General features: G+C 37.9%; 1 protein-coding gene across 10 annotated transcripts in view; it reads left to right on the forward strand.

Moving 5' to 3' along the window:
• The window catches only part of MAPK8 (mitogen-activated protein kinase 8), a 98556-nt gene that overhangs the window by 59373 nt on the left and 18869 nt on the right, over window positions 1-20314 (forward strand). For all 10 annotated transcript variants that reach the window (XM_027962330.3, XM_027962328.3, XM_027962329.3 and 7 more), the window contains exons 2-6: window positions 4349-4519; window positions 10895-11024; window positions 14089-14147; window positions 14237-14375; window positions 18797-18962. In XM_027962330.3, coding sequence (XP_027818131.1) covers window positions 4398-4519; window positions 10895-11024; window positions 14089-14147; window positions 14237-14375; window positions 18797-18962 — 616 coding nt within the window. In that variant the 5' untranslated portion in view covers window positions 4349-4397. The remainder of the gene's footprint in view (window positions 1-4348; window positions 4520-10894; window positions 11025-14088; window positions 14148-14236; window positions 14376-18796; window positions 18963-20314) is intronic.

Consider the following 20314-nt stretch of genomic DNA (forward strand, 5'->3'; position numbering starts at 1 on the left):
GTGACAGGGACTGAGTTTACTCTCTAGCCATAGGCAGTTGTTAATAGAAAACCCTCATAGGACTGCTGTGAGGGCAAAAGAGTATTAAACACTTGAAATAGGGCATAGCATAAAGTAAGCTCGCCATAAAATTTTGCTTTTTTATAATTAAATATAGATATGATGGTAAAAAATTGGGGAATGAAGCTATAAAGTGCTGCTTTAAGGGTAAATTAACAGTATTAAGTGTGTATATTATAAAAAGCAGTCCTCAAATCATTACTCTTAAGCGTCTGTTTAAAGAAACTAAAGAATAACAGTAATGCCAAAACAAAAAGAGGAGTAAAGGCAAAAGCAGAAACCAAAGAAATAGAAAAGTACAAAATAGAATCAGAAATTAAAACCTGGCTTTTTAAAAAGGTCGATAATAGTGATAAAATTCTAGCCAGTTCAGTTCAGTCACTCAGTTGGGTCCAGCTCTTTGCGACCCCATGGACTGCAGCACACCAGGCATCCCTGTTCATCATCAGCTCCCGGGGTTGACGCAAACTCGTGTCCATTGAGTCGGTAATGCCATGCAACCATCTCATCCTCTGTCATCCCCTTCGCCCCTGCCTTCAATCTTTCCCAATATCAGGGTCTTTCTTTTCAAGTGAGTCAGCTCTTCGCATCAGGTGGCCAGAGTATTGGAGTTTCAGCATCAGTCCTTCTAATGAACACTCAGGACTGATCTCCTTTAGGAAGGACTGGTTGGATCTCCTTGCAGTCCAAGGGACTTTCAGGAGTCTTCTCCAACACAATTCAGAAGCATCAATTCTTCAGCACTCAGCTTTCTTTATGGTCCAACTCTCACGTCCATACATGACTACTGGAAAAACCATAGCTTTGACTAGATGGACCTTTGTTGGCAAATTAATGTCTCCGCTTTTTAATATGCTATCTAGGTTGGTCATAACTTTCCTTCCAAGGGGTAAGCCTCTTTTAATTTCATGGCTGCAGTCACCATCTGCAGTGATTTTGGAGCCCCCCCAAAAAAAGTCTGACACTGTTTACACTGTTTCCCCATCTATTTCCCATGAAGTGATGGGATCAGATGCCATGATCTTCATTTTCTAAACGTTGAGCTTTAAGCCAACTTTTCACTCTCCTCTTTCACTTTCATCAATAGGCTCTTTAGTTCTTCACTTTCTGCAGAAGGGTGGTGTCATCTGCATATCTGAGGTTATTGATATTTCTCCCGGCAATCTTGATTCCAGCTTGTGCTTCTTCCAGTCCAGCGTTTCTCATGATGTACTCTGCATATAAGTTAAATAAGCAGGGTGAAATATATAGCCTTGACGCACTCCTTTTCCTATTTGGAACCAGTCTAGTTTGTCCAGTTCTAACTGTTGCTGCCTGACCTGAATGCAAGTTTCTCAAGAGGCAGGTCAGGTGGTCTGGTATTCCCATCTCTTTCAGAATTTTCCACAGATTATTGTGATCCACACAGTCAAAGGCTTTGGCATAGTCAATAAAGCAGAAATAGATGTTTTTCTGGAACTCTCTTGCTTTTTCCATGATCCAGCAGATGCTGGTAATTTGATCTCTGGTTCCTCTGTCTTTTCTAAATCCGCCTTGAACATCTGGAAGTTCACAGTTCACGTATTGTTGAATCCTGGCTTGGAGAAGTTTGAGCATTACTTTGCTAGTGTGTGAGATGAGAGCAATTGTGCAGTAGTTTGAGTATTCTTTGGCATTGCCTTTCTTTGGGATTGGAATGAAAACTGACCTTTTCTAGTCCTGTGGCCACTGCTGAGTTTAGCAAGCATCTGTTAATTTCATGGCTGCAGTCACCATTTGCAGTGATTTTGGAGCCCGAGAAATTAACGTCTGTCGGTGTTTCCATTGTTTCTCCATCTATTTGCCATGATGTGATGGGGCTGAATCAGTAGTTATTTAAAAAAAAAAAAGGATAACACTTTGACCAAGTAAGATTTGTTACAGGAATATAAGTTTGGTTTAACATTCAAAAATCAGTTAGCATAATTCACTGTATGAACCTACTAAGTAAGAAAGAAAAACTATGATTATTGGACTAGATTCAGGAAAATCATTTGACAAAATTGAATGTTCTATAGTGATAAAAACTCAGTCAACTAGGACTTGGAAGGGAACTTTCTCAGCCTGTTAAAGGGCATCTAGTAAAATCCAATAATTTGTATCACACTTTACATCACATTCAGTGGTATAAGACTGAATGCTTTTCCCCTGATAGGGAATGGGGGACTGATGTTTGCTCATACCACTTCTTTTCAGGATTATAGTCATTGTAGTGAGGAAAGAAAAGGAAGTCAAAGCCATCCCAATTAGAAATGAAGAAATGGAACTGCTTGTGTGTGTAGAACAGAAAGTCTACTAAGTAAGTAACAAGCGAGCTTAGCATGAAGTTATTATACAAATAAATTGTATTTCTTTGTACTAGCAATGAACAACTGAAATTTAAGTAAGAATAAAAACATTCGCAATAGCATCTAAAAGTTGTTAATACTATGGAGAAGTTGAACAGAATTTTGCAAGATCTGTATATTGGAAACTATAAAATGTTGCTGAGGGAACTTGAAGAATGAACGGATGAATGAGTATCATGAATATGGATCAGAAAACTGAAATGAATATGAGAAAACGCAAAATTGTTAGAGTATCATTTCTCCCCAAATTGATGTTTGTTACTCAGCGCAGTCCCAATCAGTATATCCACAGGCTTTTTTGCAGAAATTGACAAGTCTAGGGTCTTTCAACTTAGGCAAAGTTACTGAGACTTTTGGTTTCAGACAGTATTCTCTGGAGTATTACATGACTAGTTTAGTTACTGATTTTGGAGATGTTCCTCTGGGCTTTTCTTTTATCTAATTAGTTTCTTTCCTTTCTCAATTGCTTTCAATTATTTTATTTCTTCTTTAAAGCCTATTCTGTTTGTACTTTTAAACTTTTTTTAACCCCACCAACCTAAAACTTGTTAATTTTATTCCTTTCATGTGTATTCAGTAGCTCACTGGTTTTCTTCTTCCAGCTCTTGCTCTCTCGCCTCTAACAGTGTAGCCTCCAAGTAGCAGCCCTCTCTTACTCTGTACTTTACCTTTGTGGTGGTTTCCATCCTCTTAAGAACTAAGCTATTGGTATCCAGTTCTCGAACCCCTGCGTGATCTGGGTACATCACAGTGCCTGACACATAGTAAGCATTTAATACACTTCAGATTAAATCTTTGCATTATAAGTCTTATCAGAATTTGGTTGTTTGTTGTTTCTGTTGTTAGCATTGTCTTAAGACCATGCACAGAAAAAGTTCTTTAGATCTCATTGGTTTCTCAGTTTATCCTGGGATACAGAAAGTAGGTTGAAACTGTATGGCATACATTTTAAGGCTCATTTTATTTTGTTTTATCTTTTGGCTGTGGTTCATGCCATGTAGGATCCTAGTTCCCTGGCCAGGGATCAAACCTGCACCCCTGCATTGAAAGCACAGAGTCTCAACCATTGGACCCCCAGGGACATCCCTTGCATGCATTTTAGAATAGGCTAGTTTTGTCTAGTAAGGATAGATAATAAGGTTTGTCAGTAACCAGTACTCAAATGGGTAGAAAAAGCCTGCTTTGGCTTTAATCAGACAAATGGTTTAAAAAAAAAAAAAAAAGAGACTGTGGTCAGAACTTAGGTTATGCTTTAGGCGACCCAAGCAATTTAAAACAGGACTGTTTTGTTAGTATATCTCAGTATACTAAATGCTTCTCTCACTTATATGTTCTTATTTTTAAAATAATTTTCTTATATCTTTTTTTAATCTTACATTTTGTGCCCTAATTCTCAGTTTTCAGCCATTACGACCTCAGCATAGACAGTGCACCCAGATGTCGCTGTTGGGCGTCGGGAGCTGTTACGGTGACAGCCGAGGGCTGCTCCGTGCTTGTTAGTTTGTTTGGCGGGAGTGATACGTGATAACTAGCCTGTCAGTTTGTTGTTCCTTCCACATATACTTAGTGAGATGGTGGATTGTTTTCAAATGAAAGTTTATCAGTTACAAAAATTAAGATATAATTTGTCTATAATCAACACATGAAAAGGACTAGTTTAAATTTTTAAACTGTAAGTGACCTTAAAAGCATGTTTAATTATAATACTTGCTTTTTTTGTTTTTGTCTTTTTTAAACTATCAGTTATCTCTTAAATGTAACAGATGCTAACTAGGCTCTGTGGTATTTTTTCTTTCTAACTGTGATTTGTAATGAAGCAGCTCTTTTAACATGATCTAGCAATCTGTGAACAGAGTAATGACTTGAATTTTAAGATTAAGCAAATTCTCTTTGTTAACATTGCATTTTGTTCCATTTTGCAGCTTTGTGGCGGATTTTTGGATGAAGCCATTAAATTAGTTGCTTGCCACCATGAGCAGAAGCAAGCGTGACAGCAACTTCTACAGTGTGGAGATTGGGGACTCTACATTCACAGTCCTGAAACGGTATCAGAATTTAAAACCTATAGGTTCAGGAGCCCAAGGAATAGTATGGTGAGTTTTTGCTTCCAAAAGTTAGGCAAAAAAATCATTAACTGCTTTGTTTTCTCCTCTCATAAATTCCATGGTAAATGTTTAGCTTGCCTCAAAAAATTTAATTAAAACTATAAAATTAAAGCTGTAATAATAAGTTGTTTCCTTCTGACATTAAGGCTTTTTATTATTATTCAGAAAACATAACTTTGTAAATCAGCTCTGTCATCTCTAAGTGTAAATTATGATTAAATACTTGGTCTTAAGCCACATAAAGACAAATATCTATATCAGGAAAGAATAAGTGGCATGCTTATTAATTCTTTGTCTATTCCCGTAACTAACTCTTCAGTAAGAAGCTTCATTTAATCATCACTTTTACACTGTAATGAAATTCTGGAATTTCATAAATCTTATTTTACACTGGGGAATAAAGTCAGCTAATGTCTCACTGTATGTGTTTCAAAACTATATATATCTTTAAAATTGATTTACAGGCTAATTTCTACAAAAGACCTAGGCTTTATAGATCATTATAATTCCTAATAAACTGAAAATCAAAACACTCTTTGGGACATTTCTGTTAATGATTTTAGGTCGCTAAAGTAGCATAATAAGCTAGTGTTGGGGAGTCTAAGCCTCACTCAAGCATAATTATATCTGTATTACCTCTTCTTGGACCAGGTTTGTTTTTGAATCTTTTAAAAATCGTAAGTGTTTACAATCCTGCAGTTCTCCCAAGTTCAAGGAAAAACTCTTGCAAACAGCTCTTGCATATGTCTAGAAAGAGACATATATAGCGCTGTTCTTTGCAATACCATTTACAGTAGCACAAATTGGTAATAGCATCAAATCTATCAGTAGGAGAATAGAAATACAGTGAAATCCTGTATACCATTTAAAATGAACTGGAGCTATATGTATCCACAAGGATAATCAGAAATGTAATGTTGAGTTTAAAAACAAGATGTAGGATATACATATATATGTAGTTTAGAATATATAAAGCAATATCATGTATAATTTATGAATGCAAAGATGTAAAAACATTCATAAACACCAAACTCAGAGTAGTACTTACCTCTGAGAATAAGGGAGAAGGAAGGGGCTTTACCTATAATAATATATTTCTTTTAAAAATCTTAAGTGAAATAATGGTGAAATATTAGAATCAATTAATTTGTGTAATGAGAACAGTAACACCACCAACTTTTAACAGGCATGACTTTGAGTAAATTCCGGGAGATAGTGGAGGATAGAGGAGCCTGGTGTACTACAGTCCATGGGTCCACAAAGAGTCAGACACCATCTAGTGACTGAAGAGCAACAGTAAAAACATCTGTTCTCTCTTCATATTCTTCACTTATGGGCTGTGATTTCTACTGCCACAGAGTGCATAAGCTGGGTCATTTCATAAAGCACTGTTGGCTGGCTGGTTATCATTTTAACTAATCACATTTAACCAACCACAAGTTAAATTTGAAGAAAATAATGTAATTATCAATATTGTAAAGAATTTTGAAAGCAAACTCTTGATTCAGATTCTAGCTCTTTGATTTATTAACTTTGTGACGCATATCAAGTTTACTCTCCTATAGCCTGTTTTCCCATCTAATATATGCATGGTGGTTGTGAGGGATATACTATTTATAAAATGGTTAATGGTATTTGAAAAATATAGTTTCTGTACTGTTGAGTCGTGCCCCAAGGCCGCAGGTGCAAGCCTTGCAGCAAGGCCACAGAAGCAGGACCCAGGACCAGGGTCATCTCCAAAGATAATCGAGCCCCTTTGTAACTGTTGCCAAAAGCCCCCTGATCATCACTAACAAGCTTCCTGACTCCAAATTAGGCAAAGACGCCCAGTCCAGTAAACACCTATAGCACCCCAGCCAGTCACCTAACGACAGCCTGCCTGCAGGACTTTTCTGTATCTTGAGGCTGTGAAAATGGGCTGTTGGCTTAGGAAAACTGTTGACTCTTCCCTAGTATGTTAGGAGATCAGTCCACGCTCACAGTGCCCACATTATCTCTGCTCTTTGTTCTTAATAAACTCACTCCCTTCCGAAATGCTCTGTGTCTGGAAATTCTTTTCCAACCTGCGCTTGGACTGCCTCAACACTACCTTCACCTAATCCTCAGGTAAGTGCTTTTTTAAATTTGTGTGCCAGAATTTTTTAAAAATTGCTTTGGAAAGTAACACCGGTCCTAAGGAATAAATGCCTTCAAATTTTTGATTATTCCTTCCAGAACATTACTGTGAAATAGACAAATAATAACTTTTTAAAGTCGCTGTTGTATTATTGTCAGAATCACCTGAAGAACTTAATTTTTTTTGAAAGACATTATTTTGGGCCCCAGTTTTAGATAGTAAGATTCATTGGGTCTGGATTGGGGCCTCTGAATACCCAGGTGTTTCTAATTTGTGCACATTTGAGAATCAATAATTAGAAATCTAATTTCCTTGGATACAAAATAGTTCAATGAGATACTTGAAATTTTCAATTTTAGAGTTTGAAATATTACTTTGATATACTAGATAAGAAATTAATAGGAATGCAGTTAATGGTTAAAAATAAAACATGCTTTATCTGAATCAAAACTTCTAAACATTTGGTTGACCTCTGATTTTTTTATTTTGCCTTTTTTTTTAATTTGGGAAGAACATATCTGTAATAATGGTACTTTCTAATAAAGATAATATGTGTGGTGTGTGTACGTATATACATGTATATAGGCAGTAGTCACAGTATATAGAATGTACAGATGTGCCCTGTTATGCAGTGCCAGTTTCTTAACACATACTTTCTTCACTACATTTCATATAGTGGAATAGCCACAAAAAAAGCTCAAGTTTCCAGTTAGTCAGTTCAGTCACTCAGTCATGTCTGACTCTTTGCAAACGCATGAACCACAGCACGCCAAGTCTCCCTGTCCATCACCAACTCCCGGAGTTACACCCAAATTCATGTCCATTGAGTCTGTGATGACGTCCAACCATCTCATCCTCTGTCGTCCCCTTCTCCTGCCCTCAATCTTTCCCAGCATCAGGGTCTTTTCAAATGAGTCAGCTCTTCGCATGAGGTGGCCAAAGTATTGGAGTTTAAGCTTTAACATCAGTCCTTACAATGAACACCCAGGACTGATCTCCTTTAGAATGGACTGGTTGGATCTCCTTGCAGTCCAAGCGACTTTCAAGAGTCTTCTCCAACACCATAGTTCAAAAGCATCAATTCTTCGGCGCTCAGCTTTCTTCACAGTCCAACTCTCACATCCATACATGACCACAGGAAAAACCATAGCCTTGACTAAAAGGACCTTTGTTGGCAAAGTAATGTCTCTGCTTTTTAATATGCTGTCTAGGTTGGTCATAACTTTCCTTCCAAGGAGTAAGTGTCTTTGATTTCACGGCTGCAATCACCATCTGCAGTGATTTTGGAGCCCCCAAATATAAAATCAGCCAGTTTCCACTGTTTCCCCATCTTTTTGCTATGAATTGATGGGATCAGATGCCATGATCTTAGTTTTCTCAACGTTGAGCTTTAAGCCAACTTTTTCACTCTCCTCTTTCACTTTCATTAAGAGGCTCTTTAGTTCTTCTTCACTTTCTGCCATAAGGGTGGTGTCTTCTGCATATCTGAGGTTATTGATATTTCTCCCGGCAGTCTTGATTCCAGCTTGTGCTTCTTCCAGCCCAACGTTTCTCATGATGTACTCTGCATATAAGTTAAATAAGCAGGGTGACAATATACAGCCTTGACGTCCTCCTTTTCCTATTTGGAACCAGTCTGTTGTTCCATGTCCAGTTCTAACTTGCTTCCTGACCTGCATGCAAGTTTCTCAAGAGGCAGGTCAGGTGGTCTGGTATTCCCATCTCTCTCAGAATTTTCCACAGTTTGTTGTCATCCACACAGTCAAACTGTGAGCGCTTCCCTTATAGCTCAGTTGGTAAAGAATCCGCCTGCCATGGCAGCGACCCCGATTTGATTCCTGGGTCAGGAAGAGCCCCTGGAGAGGGAAAGGCTACCCAATCCAGTATTCTTGGGCTTCCCTGGTGGCTCAGCTGGTAAAGAATCTGCCTGCAATACAGGAGACCTGGGTTTGATCCCTGGGTTGGGAAGATCCCCTGGAGAAGGGAAAGGCTACCCACTCCAATGTTCTGGCCTGGAGAATTTTATGGACTGTATGGTCCATGGGGTCGCAAAGAGTTGGGCACGACTGAGCGACTTTCACACAGTCAAAGGCTTTGGCATACTCAATAAAGCAGAAATAGATGTTTTCTGGAACTCTCTTGCTTTTTCCATGATCCAGCGGATGTTGGCAATTTGATCTCTGGTTCCTCTGTCTTTTCTAAAACTGGCCTGAACATCTGGAAGTTCACGGTTCATCTGTTGTTGAAGCCTGGCTTGGAGAATTTTGAGTGTGACTTTACTAGTGTGTGAGATGAGTGCAATGGTGCGATAGTTTGAGTATTCTTTGGTGTTGCCTTTCTTTGGGATTGGAATGAAAACTGACCTTTTCCAGTCCTGTGGCCACTGCTGAGTGTTCCAAATTTGCTGACATATTGAGTGTAGCACTTTCAAAGCATCATCTTTTAGGATTTGAAATAGTTCAGCTGGAATTCCATCACCTCCACTAGCTTTGTTCGTAGTGATGCTTCCTAAGGCCCACTCGACTTCACATTCTAGGATGTCTGGCTCTAGGTGAGTGATCACACCATCGTGATTATCTGGGTTGTGAACGTCTTTTTTGTACAGTTCTTCTGTGTATTCTTGCCACCTCTTCTTAATATCTTCTGCTTCTGTTAGGTCCATACCATTTCTGTCCTTTATTGAGCCCATCTTTGCATAAAATGTTCCCTTGGTATTTCTGATTTTCTTGAAGAGATCTCTGTTCTTTCCCATTCTATTGTTTTCCTCTATTAGGAATAGGTTAGAGAATAATTTAGGTTCCAGTTAGGTTTGAGAATAATTTTAATCAGTATTATGCTGCCTTTGGGCTTCTCCCCCTGGCAGTATAGGAGATGTGAGTTCTATCCCTGAATCAGAAAGATTACCTGGAGAAGAAAACGGCAACACACCCCAGTATTCTTGTCTGGGAAATCCCATGGACAGAGGAGCATGGCGGGCTACTGTCCATAGGGTTGCAAAGAGTTGGATACAACTTAGCAACTAAACAACAACAAATGCTGATTTTCCAAATAGAAATCGTCTTTTATAATGCTCTAGGATGAAAAGCCAGAGAAGACAATGGCAACCCACTCCAGTACTCTTGCCTGGAAAATCCCATGGACAGAGGAGCCTGGTGGGCTGAAGTCCATGGGGTCGCGAAGAGTCGGACATGACGGAGCGACTTCACTTTCACTTTTCACTTTCCACTTTCATGCATTGGAGAAGGAAATGGCAACCCACTCCAGTGTTCTTGCGTGGAGAGTCCCAGGGACGGGGGAGCCTGGTGGGCTGCTGTCTGTGGGGTCGCATAGAGTCAGACACGACTGAGGCAACTTAGCAGCAGCAGCAGATGAAAAGCATGACCTTATCTCTCAGTCTTCTAGACTCAGCTTTGCTTTCAACCTTCTGGCTGACTTTGAACAAGTTAGTTAACCTCTCTGGCCCTATATCAGGCAGTGATTAATCCAAATGATTTTTACTCTTCGATCATACTATTCTTTAATTTTTAGGCACTTTACCTTACTTGTGCTTTACTTTCTTTGACCTGTCGTTTGTGAAGTGTACCATTTGGTCAGTGCCGTATGGTAGAGAGATGAAGAATTGATGAATGTAGTGTTACATTTCCCAGAATTATAGGTGTTTCATTAATAGTTACGAAGTGGCTTCTGGTGTCCTGAAATCTAGCATTGATAAATAACTTGATTTTTAATTTCGCCTCCAAAACAAATTTTGTGTTTACTTTTATAAAACCATCTTTCATATAGATGCCTTTATATGTACTTTCCTCTTCCTGTGTTCATTTTGTTGTGTCTGAAGAGGAGGAGGTGATGTACTTACGTAGAATTCTTCAACAAGTGTTTTGAGTAGACTTTATGACCACATGTATTTTTTATCGTGTCTTTCCTTAATGTCGATTTGGGGTGAGGAATTCATTTAGGCTCTAAGGTATATCTGTTGGACTTGAATACTCGTTAAAGATTTGTGTATTAGGTGCCCATTGTATGCTGGATGGATCTTGGATGACCCCCAGTGAACACGCAGTCCCTTTCTTCACAATTCACTTTCGCTTTTAATCCATTAATATTTTAAGAAACATGTTGAGTACTAAGGGCTGGAAATTGATTCAGTTGCATTTATCTTTGGAGAAAGTAAATCTACATGAATGTTTCATAATTATGTTTGCAGATTTTTGATTAAATTTTTGTTGTTTTGGAATTTCTTATTACAGTGCAGCTTATGATGCCATTCTTGAAAGAAACGTTGCAATCAAGAAGCTAAGTCGGCCATTTCAGAATCAAACTCATGCTAAGCGTGCTTACAGAGAGCTAGTTCTTATGAAATGTGTCAATCACAAAAATGTAAGTGAACATTCAGAAAATTTCTTAAGTATAAAATCAAGACTTCTAAATGAATACCTGAATATCAAAATCTTTTAAAACACTAGGTGCTTTAAATTGTTCTTTGGGCTGAAACATTGCTTAAAAGTGTATCTGCATTGTGAAATTTTTCTCAATTTCATTAAACATTAGATGAAACATACTTTATGAAATGAAGATTGTGTAATTTTCTGACATCTACTTTTCAAGAGGAATTTTAAACAGGTACATGTTTTAGAACTTTATGTAGGGTTTATCTCATCTGCTTTCTGTTTTCTGTTAAGCTGACATTTCAGAAAACTGGAACCTTAGCACATGAATGAATTTGGTCCCATTATTCTTTGACATTGGAACTTTATTTGATAATATTGGATAAAGCAGTTTAGCAGAAACTTTAAAAAATATTTAAATGAAATTAGTAAAACATTCCTAATTCTGTTTTCTAGTGGTTGTAAAAACTTGGACATATGACTTTCACCCTGTTATATTTTTTCATTCAAAAATGCCTTTCTGAAATTCCCATGTATGTCTGGTTGCATTTCTCTCGTCTGTTGCTGTTGTTTGTTATTATTGGTATTGTTGTTTCTGTTCACAGAAGTAAAGTTTCTCAGTGAATTTTTACATATTTCTAGTGATTTATACTTCTTTCAAAGTGGTCATATACCACCCATTTAATCAGTCGTTGAATTTTGTCCAGTGTACAATTGATGTAATTTTCTTCATTTCTCTTTTGGAAAAGAAGACAGCTATCCATTTTAATCTTTTTTATATAACAGCCTTATTATGATAGAATTCACATACCATACCACTAGTCCATTTAATTCATTGGTTTCCAGTATATTCACTGATACATAGGACTGTCGCCACAGTAGGTTCTATGACATCTTCATCACCTCCCAAAGAAACCCCACTCCTTTGGCTCTCATTCCCCCATCTCCCATCCTCCTCAGTTTCTCAGTTCTGAGAAACCACTAATACCCCTTCTGCCCTTGTGTGCTTTTCATCTCTGATACCACACTTCTACTCTGGGATTGCCTAGCTATTAATGAGAATGGTTTCACTATTTCTCCAAGTGTGTAGTTCATCTGGTTAGGCATGTTAGGAGGCATTTAGAACAGTTTGATACTTATTCCTCTGTCTTAAACAAATTTGTTTTATCCTCTCTGATCTGAGAATTATTTTTCGGAATTTTAACACTGAACATGTACTGAACATGTATTTGGAAGTCTTCTGTAAGCAAAGCTTTATGCTTAAATGACTAACGTGGGTTCTTCCCTCATGAAGTTTATGTCTAGAAAACATTCTAAGTATAATTGTCAACACATTTCAAAAATATGTGTCAGGTATTTTCCTATATGTCAAAATGTAAAAAGGAGTAAGAGGCTGTTGTGAAAGCAAGACTATGCTGCAGTGTATTAAATGCCATAATAACATAGATGTGGGGCCAGAGTAGAATACTCTGCTCTGTCAAGAACTGGGCACTGTCAGACCCTACAGAAGAGGCCTACCTTGAAGACGTAGTAGCATTTAGTAGGAAAGTGACAAACATAGGGGATAGTATGTTTAAAGGCCTTGACAGTTTTTTAGAAACAGCCTTCTTGCTCAAGTATCAAGTTTAATAGAGGGCTTAGCAAGAGATGAAGTGGATTGCTGTCCTGTCATGGAGGGCTTTGAATGTACTGCAAGGGAGTTTTAGAATTTTTTTTGGTGGCTTTAGATTTTTGAAAAGGTGAGTAATATTATCTTTTTACTACCAATGGACAGTAAAATGGTAGCTGGATTTGTAGAAAACCATTGTTAGGGAACTAAGTGTTAGAAGTTTTTACAGCATGAACAGTCTAGATGAGATGTTAGAATCCTCAACATATGTAATAGCACAGGAAGTGAAAAGAGATTGAAACTCACCCTGACAATAGTGACTAGAACTAGCATTCTTTTATTTATTATGGTGCTACGGTCCATGGGGTCACAAAGAGTTGGACACAACTGAGCGACTGACACCCACTTTTCAGATATTGAGAAAAAGAGTAAAAAAATCACTGCTTTCTGTTGTAAAAAAGAAAATACTATGGAAAAGTAAGAGGTTTGGGTTGGAAAGATAATGAATTCAATTTTATATTATTTTGAGAGACCTCATGTGAAGTAGCAATGAAAATCTGAGACTAATAAAATAAAGAACCTTTCATGAATATTTGGAATTATCTACATAGATTTGGAGGGGAAAACCATACATAGTATCACCCAGGAAAAGGGTCAGATAGAGAAGGGAGGACTGGACAACAATAGTGGGAAAGATTACATGCCCATGGATACACTGGTGAACTAGATGGGAAATGAGGAAATCTGGGAAAGTGCAGTTTTATGAAAAACCAGGGGTCAAAAGGGCTGAGGTTATATAAAAGTATTGAGTTGGATAAAAGCTGGCAGAAAGTACTTAAGATTTGCTTAAAGATTATGTAGAGGATTGTATAATATAGGTCCATAATAATTGAATGTTTATAAATGGAATGGATTTTCTGGAGCTCTTCTGTTGGTATTGTTTGTGTGTGTGTGTATAAAATTGTGTTTTTAGAGCAGTTTTAGCTTCACAGCAAAATGTAAAGAAAAGTACAGAGATGTCCCATATATCCCCTGCCTGCATACATGCATAGCTTCCTGCATTATTAACACCCCCCGCCAGAGGGGTACATTTTTTTATGATCAGTGGACCTACATTGACATGTACTCATCACCCAGAGTCCAGAGTTTGCATTAGGGTTCACTCTTGGAGGTGTGCATTCTGTGGGTTTGGACAAATGTGTAATGATGCATATATCTACCATTATAGTATCATTCAGAGTCTTGTCTGTGCCCTTAGTATCTTCTGTGCTCTGCTTCTCTCCCTGCCCCCAACCCTGGCCATGAACGTTTAATATATAAAATAAGGCGATTACTTAAGCTTAGGACATAAGACTTGAAAAACTTCATAGAGAGGGTGTCTTTTTTTTAATCCATGTATTTGCAGTTTCCAAATGAAAATTTTTCTATTTCCCTGCTTTTGCCACAGATAATTGGCCTTTTGAATGTTTTTACACCACAGAAATCCCTAGAAGAATTTCAAGATGTGTAAGTGTAATAATTAAAATTTTGTTAATACATATCATTCTTGGATTGTTACTGCATACTTAAGCTGTTGCCTTTTTTCGCCCATAAAGTTACATAGTCATGGAGCTCATGGATGCAAATCTTTGTCAAGTGATTCAGATGGAACTAGATCATGAAAGAATGTCCTACCTTCTCTACCAGATGCTGTGTGGAATCAAGCACCTTCATTCTGCTGGAATTATTCATCGGGTTAGTAGAAAAAACCGTCATATCTTTTTTTAATCGTTGGGGTTAAATTGATGTAACATAAAATCCACAGTGTTTCAAAGCGTGCAGGTCAGTGATACTTAGTGCCTTCACACTGTGCAACCACTACTGATACCAAATTTCAAAATGTTGTCATTGCTCCGGAAGGAAACTCCCTACCCCTGGTAGTCACCTCGTCCCTTCTCTCCCCAACCCCTGACATACACCAGTCTGCTCTCAGTGTCCATGGATTCACCTCTTCTGGATATTTCATACAAGTAGAGTCATATGATATACGAGCTTTCTGTCTGGTTTCTTTACCTTAGCATGATGTTTTCCATTTCACCCATGTTAGAGTGTATATCAGCAGGTCATTCCTTCTTACGACTGATGAATATTCTGTTGTATATATTTCCCACATTCTGTCTATCTGTTCATCCATGAATAGACACCTGGGTTATTTCACCTGTTAGCTTTTAGTTTTTAGCTGTTAAAAACACTAAGGTAGAAGTATTTGAGTTCCTGTTTCTAGTTCTTTTGGGTATCTACCTAGGAGTTTTATTGCTGGGTGTTATTTAACTTTCTGAAGAACCAGCAAATTGTTTGCCACAGTGAGTACACCATTTTACATTTCCAGCAATGGTACACAAAAATTCCAGTTTCCCCACATCTTTGCTGATTCCTAATGACTTTTTCATTCTAGCCATCCTAGTGAGGATGAAGTGGTATCTCATTGTGGTTTTAACTTGCATTTCTCTAATGACATTAAGCATCTTTTCATGATTGTTTTGTATTTGTTTATCTTCTTGGAAGAAATATCTATTTAAGCACTTTGCCCATTTTTTAATTGAGTTGTTTGTCTTTTTGTTGTTGAGCTATCAGGGTTCTTTATATATTCTGAATAGTAGATCCTTATCAGATGAGTAATTTGTAAGTATTTTCTCCTATTTTGTATGTTGTCTTTTCACTTTCTGGATCTCTGTTGATTTTCACTAAAATCAGTTGATGTTTTCTTTGGTGGTTTATACTTTCAGGGTCGTGTGTAAGAATCCATCATCGAATTCGAGGTCATAAAGATCTACTCTTAGTGTTTCATCAGTACTTTTAGCTCTTATGTTTAGGTTGTTGACCCACTTTGAGTTAAGTTTTGTATATTGTATGAGATAAGGTGCTAATAATAACTTCATTCTTTTGCTTGTGAAAATCCAGTTATCCATTTGATCCAGCTAGCACCATTTATTAAGAGAGACTATTGTTTTCTCCTTGAATGATTTTGCATCCCTATTGAAATTCAGTTGGCTGTAGACAGGGTTTTATTTCTGGCCTCTCAGTTCTCAATTCCGTTGGTCTTTGTGTCTGTGCGTTTATCTGTACCGCTTTATTTTGAGCATGTAGCTTTGTAGTAAATTTTGAAATGGGGTAGTATGAGTCCATCAGCTTTATTCTTTCTCAGAATCATTTTGACTGTTCAGGGCTCCTTGTGATTCCATATGAATTTTGAGTATCAGCTTTTCCATTTCCGCTGAGAAGGCCATTGGAAGTGTAATAACAACGAGGATTTCATTGACTCTGTAGACTGCTTGGGTAGTTTCTCTGTCTTAACTGTATTTAGTATTCCAATTCGCAAATGTAGGATGTCTCTCCATTTACTTAGGTTGTATTAGTCTATTTTGTGTACCATAACAAAACAGCACAGACTAGGTGGCCTAAACAAGAGAAAGTTATTTTCTCACAGTTTTTGGAGGTTAGAAGTCCAGGACCAACATGCAAGTAAATTCCGTTTCTAGTGAGAGCTCTCTTCCTGCTGTGGAGGTAGCCACCTTCTTGCCATGTCCTCACGTGCCCTTTCTTCCCTGCTTGTAAAAAGAGAGCACAGACTCTGGTATCTCTTTCTCTTTTCTTATAAGGACACCAGTCCTCTTACCTTGAGCCCAACCCTTACGACCTCATTTACCCTTAATCACCTCTACAAGGGCCCTGTCTCCAGATACAGTCGCATTAAGGCTTCAGTGTTTGCACCTGATTGGAGGTGGGGGGGCGGCGGGGAATGCAGTGCAGAGTCTGTGGCAGATCTTCTGAGTTTCACAGTTTTCAGTGTGCAAGTCTTTTCACGACCTTGGTTAGAATTTTTTCCTAGGTGTCTTATTCTTTTGGAAACTATTATAAATGGGTCCACTGCTAGTGTATAAGAAATGGACCCTTCTATTCTTAGTTCCCACTCACATCCCATTGACTAGAATTAATCTCAGGCTGGAAAAATGTGGTAGAGAAGATGGAATAGTGAGTAGGTCCACTGCTTCTGCGACACCTTCATACAAGTTGGGTAGTTCTCCAGAGAGAGAGCGGTGCTGCTAAACGCCTGTGGAACACTGACACGTGTGTGTGTCCTCGGGCACTTAGTCGTGTCCAGCTCTTTGCCACCCGTGGACTGGAGCCTGCCAGGCTCCTCTCTCCATGGGCTTTTCCAGCCAAGAATACTGAAGTAGATTGCCATTTCCTACTCCGGGGGATCTTCCTGACCCAGGGATTGAACCTGCATCTCCTGCATTGGCAGGCGTATTCTTTACTATTCTGCCACCAGGAAGCCCATACATATTGAAATACAACGGTGAATTTCAGATGACATTCTTTTTCGAAAGTATCTTTCCCTTAACAAAAAACGACTATTTAAAATTTTTTTTATTTTGTTCTTAATTCTTCCAAAGTGTTTAAGGTTGAAATCATATTCCTAGACTAGAATGCAGTACTACAATGAGCCATTAAATCATTAACCAACATGATAGACATTGAAATAGCATCAAAGCTCATAATATTTATTTTTGAACATGCAGTGTTTCTTTGCTGAGGTATTGCATTTTGGAAATCAGGACCACATATTTATAGGATAGCAATGATAAAAATGTTTATCCTCTGTTCCAGTAAGCCTGCTGATATTTATTTTTAATTTGATAAAACCAGTCGATGACATGACAAACCTAGACAGCATATTAAAAAAGCAGAGACACTGCTTTCGTGACAAAGGTCCATCTAGTCAAAGCTGTGGTTTTTCCTGTAGTCATGTACAGATGGGACAGTTGGTCCATAAAGAAGGCTGAGCCTTGGACTGCAGGGAGATTAGACCAGTCAGTCATAACGGAGATCAGCCCTGAATATTTATTGAAAGGACTGTTGCTGAAGCTGTAACTCCAATACTTTGGCCACCTGATGCGAAGAGCCAGCTCATTGGAAAAGACCTGGTGCTGGGGAAGATTGAAGGCAGAGGAGATGGGAGCGGCAGAGGATGAGATAGACAGCATCAGCAACTCAATGGACATCAGTTTGAGCCAACTCTGGGAGATAGTGGAGGACAGAGGAGCCTGGCGTGCCGTAGTCCATGGGGTTGCCAAGAGTCGGACGCAACTTAGCAGCTGACCAGCAGCAACAAACAGGTGGCACCTCTTCTGACGCCATCTGTGACTGCTTGTCAGCACAGGCTAAAGACAGTTACATGCTGCGCTGGATGTAGGCATGCAGGAGTGGTTAACCATCGTTTTTCAGGCCAGTGTTGTGTATTGTTAATCACTGATATTCAGTATGTGTGAATTATAGGCCTGCTCTTTTCGGTCTCTCCGTTCATGATAGGATTCGTGGTAGCTAAAAGGCCAGATGGGTTGAACGGGAAGCCTTGAGTATTTATGCCGCTGCCTTTTTATGATTGTAACATAGAATTCCTTGAGGTTGGGTTCACATGGGTAGCTCTTCACAGACGTTACTTAGTAGCATCAGCAGCAGGTGATTTTATGGATTAGTGGCACCAGGACAAGGCTGTCCTACCTCTGTGGGCAGTCAAAAATTGTATGAACAAATCTGTATGATTTTGGGTGAGAAATCAGTGATGGGAAAACTGGTAATGATTACTTTGGTCCTTCAGAGTTGAACATTTGCCTATTTGAAAAGTCAAATGACATGTGATTGGGTTGACATAGAATGGCCTATTGCTGATACAGAATATCTATATAAAGCTTACTGTGATTTTAAAATGAGAATTTTAAAAGCTAGTAATTTAGTATACAAGTGAATATAAATGCTAACTTATGATTCTCTCTTTATTTAACCATAAAAGTTCTTACATGAGCTTTGAGATGCCATTCCAAATCGCTTTTACACCCCTTGATTGAAAGTATCTAGCTAATCATATTTTCTAGCAAATAAAACATTACTAACTTCTAATAACTACTGTATGTATTTGTAAATTAAAAATGCCCTCAAGCTAGTTTCTCAAATCTGTCTGTTTATGATGAATCTGTGCAGTGGTAACAGTTACAGTTTGAGGAAAATGAACAATTAGCATGAACTGTTTTATGAGAGATCTCATTCATAACGTGTGGACTGCAAAGTATTTGTTTATATCATAGCAGTCATTTTTTGTATTTTTATTTTTGAAGGACTTAAAGCCCAGTAATATAGTAGTAAAATCAGACTGCACTTTGAAGATTCTTGACTTTGGACTGGCCAGGACTGCAGGAACTAGTTTTATGATGACACCTTACGTAGTGACTCGCTACTACAGAGCACCTGAGGTCATCCTAGGCATGGGCTACAAAGAAAACGGTCAGCAAACACTATTTACTTGAAATTCTGTTCAGATTTATTTGCTTTTGTTTATCAGATTTCTTATGTAAATACTTAAATTGAAATGCATAAAGAAAATTATCGCTGTTTGAAGTGTTTATCAAGAGTTTGGAAGTAACTACAAATTTTGTCATAAATGTTTGGAAAAACGTGGGGCCCCTGTTTATTTAAATACAAATACATAACCATCAGTACAACCGTTGGATAAAGAATTTGTTACCATGGCCCCTGTAAGAATACATGTCTAGAATACATAGCATTTTCTTGCCTGTAATGTGAAAATGAGCACTCTAACATGGGCACAGGGAGTATACAGTGGACCCGTCTCAGCACCCGCCATGTCTCTAGTGGTGATCTTGGTTCACATTAGTGGTATTTGCACACGTTTCCTGTCCTGTGACATTAAAGTTAGTAGCAGTAGCACTTAGTGCAGACTTTAAGAGCTACAATAAGGCTGTTCTGTAGAGCTGATGGATAATTAATTTAAGGTGACCTTTCAGAGGAAATGGTGTTTCATCAAAGCCCTTGTGTCCAGCCTTAAAGAAATGGCGTTATGTGCGAATATAGCCAGTTACATAAATTATCACTAGAATTAGGTTGAAGAAAATGCTCAGGCATGTAGTTCATGAATTTTAAAAAAATGTTATACATACACATATTTATACCTAAGAAAGGTATAAATTTGCTGAATCTCAGTCATTTGGAAGATGGATAAGTCTACACATGATTTTATTGACTTTAACTTTTAAAATGAGATAATTAAAAATACTTCATAAAGTAGGACCTAGACATTTTTCCTAGCAAAAGACTCTGAAACAGCAGTTCACTCTGAATCAGGAAACTGTATCAAATCAGTTTTGAGGATTCTTTTTTTCTAAAAAAGATAACTTTGAAGTAAGGATTTTAGCTTAATATTCTTATCTGAGCCAGTTAAAAACACTTTAAACATTTATTATCAGTATTATTCTTTTGTTCTTAAATAAACACGCTGTTCTGTTGTCTTACTCTTGACCTAAAATTGTCTTATACCCTGTAAAATCCAGTGAGTTAGATTTAGTATTATACTTTTTTTTTTTTTTGGAGAATTGCTATTTTAAGTGACAGCATGATCATTGTTTTTTAAAGTATTTGCTGTAAAACCACTGATTGTCATAAATAATGTGCAGTGTGTCACTTTGTCTTGGAATTGTGATCTTAGGCGCTCCCTAGTAGAAATTAGCACCAAGAAAAACTATCATGCAAAGAGTTGACATACTTTCCTTTCTTAGATAAGAATTCTATAGACTCACTTTATTGTGTTCCTTCAGTCTCCAGGAAACTGAGTCAAATAT

Source organism: Ovis aries, chromosome 25 (genome assembly GCF_016772045.2).
Source record: "Ovis aries strain OAR_USU_Benz2616 breed Rambouillet chromosome 25, ARS-UI_Ramb_v3.0, whole genome shotgun sequence".
Taxonomy (NCBI): Eukaryota; Metazoa; Chordata; class Mammalia; order Artiodactyla; family Bovidae; genus Ovis; species Ovis aries.